The following is a 9,002-nucleotide window of genomic DNA, read 5'->3' on the forward strand; positions in this document are numbered from 1 at the left end:
TCTTTTCTCCCCATTCATTTTGTAGGAAAACGTTCATTTCAAGGAAATATAGTTATTTCACAAACGTAATTACAAATAAAATAAATACATAAAACCTAAAATAATAAAGTGTCGAGTTTTCACTTTCTCTTACTTTTCTTCCTTTTGTCTTTTTGGCCCTTTTTCTTTTTCCTAAAAGGGCCCAGTTTTTTCCGAACCATTACCAATCTCCACCACGCCTAAAAAAAAAAATCACCGGAATAAATATAACAAAAAAAATTATCACTACTTGTATTTTAGTAGCTGCCCACTCTCTCAAAGCTTCTTCCTCCTCTTGTTCTTTTTTCATTCTCTTATACTCCAACCAATCTGCCATTTCTATTTCACGCACTTCATACAAACTTTGCAATTTCTCCTTTTTTTCTACAACGGTCTGAGTGTTGTGTTTAATTTTTAAAATTTTCATTTCTTGCTCTTCGTATTCTTGATCATATTTGTCCATCCAACGTTGGATTTCATCCAAACCATCCTAAAAATTGCTTTTTGAGAACCGTAATAACTTGAGAAAAAAAAAGTACATCTTTTGCCAATGTATAATAACGTTCGATATCTTCGTGGCATACTTGCTCCAACTGAATTTTATTGTCCATACCGACTATTACACTAACATATGCATTTTCTTTGCGTTCAAGTGTTAAAGAGTTTTGTTCTTGGCGTGATGTTTGCCACTTTTGTGTGTATTTCAAACAAGTACTCGAATATTCTTTAAAAAAAAATAGAAAACTACATTACACAGGGTGCACCAGCCCAGCCATCATCTTTTGTAGCTAAGTTATTATTAAATTTGGAGTTTTGATATTTTGTAGATGTTATTTATACTCTAGGACACATTGTGTCATAACAATATTTTTTTATACCTAGTAATAATGTCACTAAAAAGCGTTGCTTCTATTTTTTATTAATTTTTAAAATTAAAAGTGTTTTTATTGGTTTTAATTTTTTGACAAAAATCTTTCGAGACATGTAAGAAGCTAAAAAGGTATTTTAACGAGCACAAAAAAATATAGCATGCCATTAAAAAATTCTTATGACGTTTTACTTTTCTTGGGACATTGTATAATCAAAAATATTTACCTGAAAAATAACGTCTACAAATTATGAAAAATCCAACTTTACTAATAAGTGAGCTACAGGAGACGGGAGCTGAACTGGGCTACCCTGTAGCTTAAACTGTTACCCATTAGATCCTTCAAGTCTGCAGTCATTTCATCTACAGCTTTATCCATTTCTTCAAACTGTTTTAGTGTATCTTCTTTGTCAGTTTTCAATAGCCTTTGCAGTTGTTGAAAGTATTGCTCTTTTTTTAAATATTCAGCCATGAATTGCATTTCTTCTTCCTTCATTTTGTCATAGGCTTCAGCATATGTAGCCAGACATGCAGCTGCATGAAAAATATAAATTTCGTCACACAATTCAGCAAGGAGTTTTGATACGTGTTTGATATCTTTTTGTAATTTATGCAAGTTTGTATAATTTGCATTTAATACAAAGTCACCATAATTTTCTTCAGTATGAAAACCAAATCTGGAAATCACTTGATTTTTACAATTAATTTAAACCATCTACTTTTTTTCACCGTTCTTCTAAAGTTTGATACATCAAAGGTTCTTCTTTTCGCTGCCAGGATTCAGTTTTATGTGCAGATGCAATCACTGATAACATTCTGTAGCAATCACTTATAACGCAAATGCAGGCATTTTTAAACCATTTACGGTCTCTCAATGTTTGAGACCCACTTTTTTTATATAGAGTAGTTTCAGAATCGTAATCTTCTGAAGATGACGATTTAAAAGCATCGTATGCGAAAAGAACATTTGATCTATTGATTGCTTTAATATCAGTTTCATCGTAAAGATCATGTAGACTAAACAGTGTTGCTGCACTTGACAGTAAACTGACTTGTTCTGAAGTCGGTTGCATTGGGATCCAAATATTTTTAGATGTTTTAACCATTTTTTCGTTGGTTCGGAAAAAACTGATTGACACAATAACTTGACACTTTATACAGACAGAAAATATGAATTTATTTGTTGTGGTAACATATTAATTAATTTTGTTTTATGTCAAAATGTCTACACAATTTGCATACAACTGCGCAAATTGCAATGTATAGAAAGGTAAGACTGATTAATTTCTTTCTACTTGATTTATTAAAACTCTCAAACCTTACAGACTGTTGGCAATCAAGAAATCTTCCGAAAATATTCAATTTACTCCTCATTATTCTATCCAAAATTTAAAGCATATCATTTTCCTAAACACAATAAAATACACAAACTTTCGGCTCTTGTTAATTGTATTTTATTATTTAGTAAATTTTTCTTGTACGAACTATCTTTGTACAAACTGATTGCCAACATATTTTCTTTTCATTTCGATCGGTGGAATTTATGCTGTTTTATAACCGAGTGTACAATGAATCAAAAACAGGCCACAAACTACGAAAAGGTAGACTTTATTCAATTATAATTTTGTTACACATTTGTATTTTTCTTTCTAGGAACAGCGGGCATATCAAGTAGTACAGATTCTTAAAAACGATATTATGGACGAGACACCGTCTAGTGATGTTGATTTCGAACCCAATAACACGAAAAAATCCCTTTTTGCTACACTTATTAAAAGAAGACCTAGTGTTAAAATAACCAAAAAAATTGAAACCTGTTCCACCATCAATTTTGAAACGGATAGCGCAACGTCTGAACAAAACTGTGGCAATTTTCAAAACGAACATGCACCTCAAAATGAAAAAAATAAACATAATTTTTTTCAAAGAATTATCAAGCGCTCAAAAAGTGGTCAAAATTCTGTGAAAGCAATTAAAAAAACGAATGATGCAGCAACCAGTTGTAATCAAAAAATTTCACTCAACATGTGGAGCAATTTTATTCCAACAGCATACATGTATTATTACAATAATTACTTTGTGAAATGTTTAACACGAATTTTAGACCTAAATACAACATCAAATTGATCAATGGTATGAGTGAACTTGAAGATATTTTACAAAACTTGCATCATTCCGAACAACACATGGTCCATCTTTTGAAGAAATATGTCGAAGATAAGAATTTCCAAAAACAACTCAGTAAATAAATTACACTTACCATGTGACCCAAAGGGGTGTGATCGTTTTTTATAGTAGATTACACACCCCTGGGTCATCCTGTATTATTCACGTTATGATTTTTTCTTCTAGTCGAGACTTGCTTCGAATATTTTGCTCTTCAATACGATTCAAAATGTCACGCAAATATTCTTGCAGAAAAAATCTGGTTACAACAATTAGAACAGAACAAAACACAAGATTATAACTTACAGAAACGCTTAAACTTTTTAGTAAAATCAAACAGATCTCTGCAACTTCAAGTAGAGACTTTATACCGTCATTGCGAGAAATTGGCTGCTCGCACTAATCTCTACCCAAAACGATTTCTTCATATGAGGTCTTTTGGCAAGATTTACGCCAGACATTTGATTGAAAATAACCGAAAATTGCAAAATAAAGTCAAAGCTTTGACAGGAGTTATTTCCGATTTTGAAGAGGAATTACACAAAATCCAACATCAAAAAGGTGTTCTCGAAGAAGAAAAACGAAGTTTTCGCTCAGAAATTTATCACTTGCATGCGATTTTGGAACGGCAAAATAGTGACTTCCAACTTGAAAAATCAGGGCTTGCTTTGCAACTAAACCACCAAAACAATCTCATTAAAGATGCAGTTGCTGCACTTGACTGTATTTTCCAAGATTTGCATGGTTTTGGCCACCAGTTGAACGAATTTGAAATAACTGTAATCTGGCCTCAGTATCAGGTACTTAAATCTATGAAGAAATTTTCAAATTGTAAACTTTATTTCAAGTGTCAAAACACCTGTTTGCCCGAAATGGTTTATCAACTTCGAGCATGTGTTGGTGAACTTTTTATAACAATGACTACAGCTTTCAAAAATGTTACTTTGGTGGTCAAGGACGTGTAATTTATTTTTGAATTAAATGAATTATTATTTTAATAATTTTCATAGTAATAAACTACGGACAACAAACGCCAGATTACAGGAAAACCTTCAGAAGTCTACTAGTGAATTGGATAATCTTAGCAAACGACTAAATACCTCCGAACCAGATTCCAAAAAACTTGAAAAAGAAAATCTAGTTTTAAAGTTAAAACTCGAAAATGCGATGGAACAAAACAGTTTTCTGCGTGATGAAGTTAAGAGAAGAAAATTGGTCGTTTGGTTCACATTTTCATTTATTTATTTATTTATAGATTGAAAATAGGAAAAAAAATTTGGATATGAACAAAAATCAATCTCTTTCAAATAAAATCGATGAAATGGTTTTAATATTTTCTCAATTAACATCTGATTTGCCAAAAGAATGTAATTCACATCATGAAAAGTTGGATCACTGCGGAAAAGTTGCAAAACAATTAGGCGAAAAATGTAACCGATTGGAGGAGGAAAATCAAAATATTGTCCAAACTCAGCAAATGTACCAACAAGACATTGCAACTTTACAAGATGGACTTACTATCTTAAGTGCTGAAAATGAAACAATGAAAAAACAATTAGCAACTCAACATCAAACTTTAGCGAGTACCTACTTAATTGTTATTTTATTTTAGAATTTTTCTAAGAAAGGGTTTTAGCTCTTCAGAGTGAACGTATTAAATATTTGGAGGAAAAAAATATCCTAAAGACTATTTTTCAGCACTTAAAAAGCGAAATATCACGTGTTCAACAACTGGAAGACGCTGTTGCTGATATGAGTAAAGAGACAAATCGACTCAGTGTAGCACAAAATTGAGTTGATTATTTTATTTCATTGAATTTTTCTTTGTAGCTAATTGCAGAATTTAATAAACAGTTGGGAGAGCAATTAAAAAATGAAGTCGAAGTGAAAGAAAACACGATAAGTGAACTGAAACAAAGTCTCGAAAAGTTGAGTTACATTCAAATAGATACAGATAAAGAAAGAATGACTTTGTGTGCTCAACTATCCGAAATATCAACGGTTAAAGAGAAATTAAGCGATTGTCTTGAACTTGAACTGAAGAAAAATCTTCATCTTGACGAAACTAAAAAGAAATTGGAAAATAGTACGAAAAGTCAATTGAAAATTTACGAAGAAATGCAAAAAAATGAACGAGCAGCACTAAAAGAGTTATTAAAAGACTTTAGAAATTTGATTAAGCAGAGAGACTGTCTACTACATCTACAAGAGGAAAACAAGAAAAAGGTTCTAATTTTTACACAATTGACCACGATACATTAAAACTTTAATTTAGTGTAATGATATGGAAAAAGTTTCGCTGGATTTAAAAAAAGCATATGAAGGTGCTCTTGCACAAATCAAGCATCGAGATGAGGAAATTAACAGACTTGTTGAAAAAATTCAGTGTCAAGACGAAGAAATGAAACAAGTTGAAGAAGATTATAAAAATAACACCATCAAGTACGAAAAAAATTTGCGGAAGCTTGAAAAAGTTTTGTCTCAGGTTTTTTCTTTTATTATTAACAAGACTTTATAACTGGAATTTTCGCATATTTTAGGTGCGAAATGAAAAAGATGAGACACTTAGTAGTGTCGTTTCTTTGAAAAATAACTTGCAAAAAGTGCAAAGCGACTTGAATGAATCCAGAGAAAAATTGACGGTATGTCTTATAATATTTCTAGTTGGTTGCGTAAAAAATAACAATTTTAGGATATTGAAAATAAATTTGCAATTAAATCGGCAGAATGCAATAAATTAGAGTCAGAAGTAAGTGCATGTAAAAATGACTTGCAAAATTTAAGCCAGGAAAACGGAAAATTAACATTGGAATTGGAATATTTGAAAAAGTTGCACGAGCAAAAAACATCCGGTAAATAAAAATAAATGATTGCTTTTTTTCATTTTTTTTCTCAGAATTAAAAGAAACTTTGTCAAGTTATTCTGCAAAGGATAATCAATATTTGGAAACACAAAGTGTCGTGTGGAATAAAGAACAACAAATCAACGATCTTAATCGAATAATAATCGAAAAAGAAAGTGAAATTAAACAGTTACAACAAGAGTGTCTGTATCTCAATAAACAAACTGAAGATCAGAATAAAGTATTGATTGGTTATGAAAATCAGTTGGTGTAAGTTAGAAAAAAAAATTGATTGATTTAATATTCATTATTATTGTTATAAATGTGTTTGTCAGACTGTTACAAGACATAGAAACCGCAAAATTTAAACTTGAACAAGAAATTAACAAAATAAAATTAGAGCACAAAACGACTCAACTCGAATTAGAGAATGCACGAAAAGAAATTGATAATTTAACTAATGAACTAAAAACAACCATCTTGAAAACGGAAAACGAAAAATCCTACTACAAAAATCAAGCAAATGAAATTATTGTGTACGTTCATTAATAATGATGTATAATTTTTTAATTCTCTGATATAGGGAATATAGTGAACAAAAGGCAAATATCGAAGATGAAATTGACAGTATTTCTGAGCAACTTCGAAAAGTCACTGAAAATTTACAAATTGAAAAACACCGTTTTGATGAATTAGCCAAAGCCCATGATGAGTTACAAATGAAATATCTTCAGTTAAGAGATAATTACAATTCGGAAGTCAACGCTCATAAAGAAACACGTCTCAAAATTGAAAATTTGGAAAAATACATGAATGCAATTTCAACCGAAAGGGTATTTTTATAATGACCGAGACGCGAAGCCACGAGGGCGTAATAATGAAATTTTCTTTAAGGACAATCTTCAACAACAGGTACACCTTATACTGATGGAAATTAATGAAGAAAAAGACACAAATGTGCTTTTAAGTACCGAAAATAAAAAACTACAAATGATTTTGGAGCAAGGCCGACAACAATATGGCGCTTTAATAAACAAAAATTCGTCGTTAGAAAGCGAGGTGTTGTAAATACAAATGTTTTTACCATTTAATTTTAATCTTGATGTAGGTTAAAGAAATGAAACAGAAACTGAAAACAATAGTGGATTCTAAAGCTATGTCTCAAAACGAAATCAATACAACAATTCGTAAACTTGAAGAAAAAACTACAGAGCTTAAAACAGCTAAAGTAAGTCGCTTTTTCAGTTGAAAAATTCTATTATGTATTTTTTAGGAAACGATCGAATGTTTAAAAAAAGATTTGAGTGAAAGTCAAAAAACGCTCTTTGATTTGAAGGAGGACTTTTTTAATTTACAACAACATGTCACAGGACTAGAATTTAAAAAGTATGTACATTATTAGCAAAATGAAAACACGTAATTTTGTTTGTAGTTGTGAGTTAACTCTCCAACTTCATGAAACTCAAGGGAAGCTCGAAACTGAAAGAAATCTGTATCAGGAATTAAAAACATCGAAAAATTCGGAACGTTCTCAACCAAAAGCGCCCTCTGAATGTGGCGAACTGTTCTATTGATTTTAACAGAAATACAACAAAACTAACCTCTAACACCCGATTTTCCAGAGGTTATAATTGTCTAATAAGTAAAGTTAAATTGTAATTAATTGTGTTTTTTCAGATGGAAGTAATATCGTTAAATCAGCTGCAGAAATATGACGAAATTCTTGAAAAAATCAACAGTGAATTTGATAAATCCAAGCAGTTGGAAAAGCACGTAAAGGAAGTTGATTGTGAAATTAGTGCCCTTAAACTGAATCATCAAAAAATAAGTCATGTCAATGTTAAAATTTTCGGTGATCCAATGAACATCTTCAATTTGTATAAATGCGATTTGTTGAGTCTCAGTAAATATCATGGTTGTAATTTTTTCTTAGTGGAGATTATTTTAAGTAAATTATTTATCATGGATTTGAATAATTGGCAGTTGCATGTTAATGTTTCTGCTGAGACGTTTTGCACCAACAGTGTACAGTATTTTGGTAACGAAAACACTATTTTAAGGACAATTCCAGTCCCATCATATGTACGTGAATGCAAAATTGAGGTTTGTTTATTTAGATGGGCACATGATGTGTGGAATGTAATTGATTTACAATCTGTTGATGTTGATATCTCTTATTATTTTAGTAATTCTGTTAAGTCTTCACCCGATTGTAATTTATTAGAACAGGTCACTAAATTACACAATCTTGAAACATTGAACTGTAAGCATTCATTGCTACAATTACAAAATCAAATGAAATGTTATTTTGATAAAAATACTTTTGCATCATTTTTTATAAAGAATTGCTATCACCAGTTAAATTTGGAATCAATTGCTGAGTTTGTTAATGGCAGTAAACGTTTGGCTGATCTTCAGTTTTCGATAGGAGATAGGAAAGTTACTATTTTACACAATCGGGATACAAATGTTACTAAATTAAAATGTGACTTTAGGGAAATGCAGTCGTTGAAAAAATTTTTTACAAAGTATTTTTTCGATGGCAGTAGCACTGATGGTTTTCATAATAATTTTAAGGTAACGTTTGAATTTGTTTTTAATGTAATTTATAACTTGTTTTTGATTTGTTACAGACTCTGAAGAAAAATCAAAACGCGTTAAAACAACTAGACTTGAATGGGTTGCTTCTTTTGTATCAGGAAATTAGAAAATTATGGTTTTAAATCTGTATCTAAATAATCTGAAACAAAGTTTTGTAATAAAATATTGTTTTTTTATGTTATCCATACCGGAAAACTATTCGAAAAAGTGGAACTATTTTGACCCTAGTCTATGTAAAATGATGTGAAAATTGCCAAGTTCTCAATAGTTTTTTAGTTATGATTTTTTTAATTCGACCTACTTTTGCTATTATTTGCAAATTTCTGTAATAGCGGGTTTACAGAACATTTTAATCGCAATTAAAATTTAATTCGAGATTGTATTAACACTTGTCAATACATTTTAAATGGCAACTTAACTCTAATAAGTGTAATCTTGAATTAAATTTTAATTTTGCTTTCTGTAAACCGACCACTAGAGTTATTTAATTTACAATTGTTGAAAAC

The 9,002-nt window shown here is 30.6% G+C and overlaps 2 protein-coding genes across 6 annotated transcripts; one reads left to right on the forward strand and one right to left on the reverse strand.

The window, feature by feature from the left end:
* Positions 1-36: 36 nt before the first annotated feature.
* On the reverse strand, positions 37-1,992 carry LOC103312971 (dynein regulatory complex protein 9). The gene is made up of 5 exons (XM_008194961.3): positions 1,616-1,992; positions 1,217-1,563; positions 558-742; positions 269-508; positions 37-218 (listed from the first exon to the last, which is right to left on the reverse strand). Exons 1-5 carry the CDS (start codon positions 1,990-1,992, stop codon positions 120-122), a joined length of 1,248 nt encoding a protein of 415 aa, XP_008193183.1. The 3' UTR covers positions 37-119.
* A 53-nt stretch (positions 1,993-2,045) lies between these two features.
* On the forward strand, positions 2,046-8,672 carry LOC103312954 (early endosome antigen 1). Of its 5 annotated transcripts, XM_064359843.1 has the most exons (23): positions 2,046-2,156; positions 2,212-2,487; positions 2,540-2,943; positions 2,991-3,127; positions 3,239-3,852; positions 3,901-4,013; positions 4,063-4,249; positions 4,308-4,635; positions 4,689-4,831; positions 4,883-5,278; positions 5,328-5,537; positions 5,593-5,694; positions 5,745-5,904; positions 5,949-6,165; positions 6,231-6,431; positions 6,479-6,728; positions 6,790-6,954; positions 7,004-7,123; positions 7,169-7,281; positions 7,328-7,519; positions 7,573-7,998; positions 8,082-8,472; positions 8,529-8,672. In XM_064359843.1, the coding sequence occupies exons 1-20, from the start codon at positions 2,100-2,102 to the stop codon at positions 7,467-7,469; spliced, it is 4,335 nt and encodes a 1,444-aa protein (XP_064215913.1). In that variant the 5' UTR covers positions 2,046-2,099; the 3' UTR covers positions 7,470-7,519; positions 7,573-7,998; positions 8,082-8,472; positions 8,529-8,672. The 5 variants fall into 5 exon arrangements, with proteins under 5 accessions (XP_064215913.1, XP_015840111.1, XP_015840113.1 ...); XM_015984625.2 differs by having other exon boundaries at positions 7,573-8,472; XM_015984626.2 differs by lacking the exon at positions 2,212-2,487 and having other exon boundaries at positions 2,054-2,156; positions 7,573-8,472.
* The last annotated feature ends 330 nt before the right edge of the window (positions 8,673-9,002 follow it).

Source organism: Tribolium castaneum, chromosome 1 (genome assembly GCF_031307605.1).
Source record: "Tribolium castaneum strain GA2 chromosome 1, icTriCast1.1, whole genome shotgun sequence".
Taxonomy (NCBI): Eukaryota; Metazoa; Arthropoda; class Insecta; order Coleoptera; family Tenebrionidae; genus Tribolium; species Tribolium castaneum.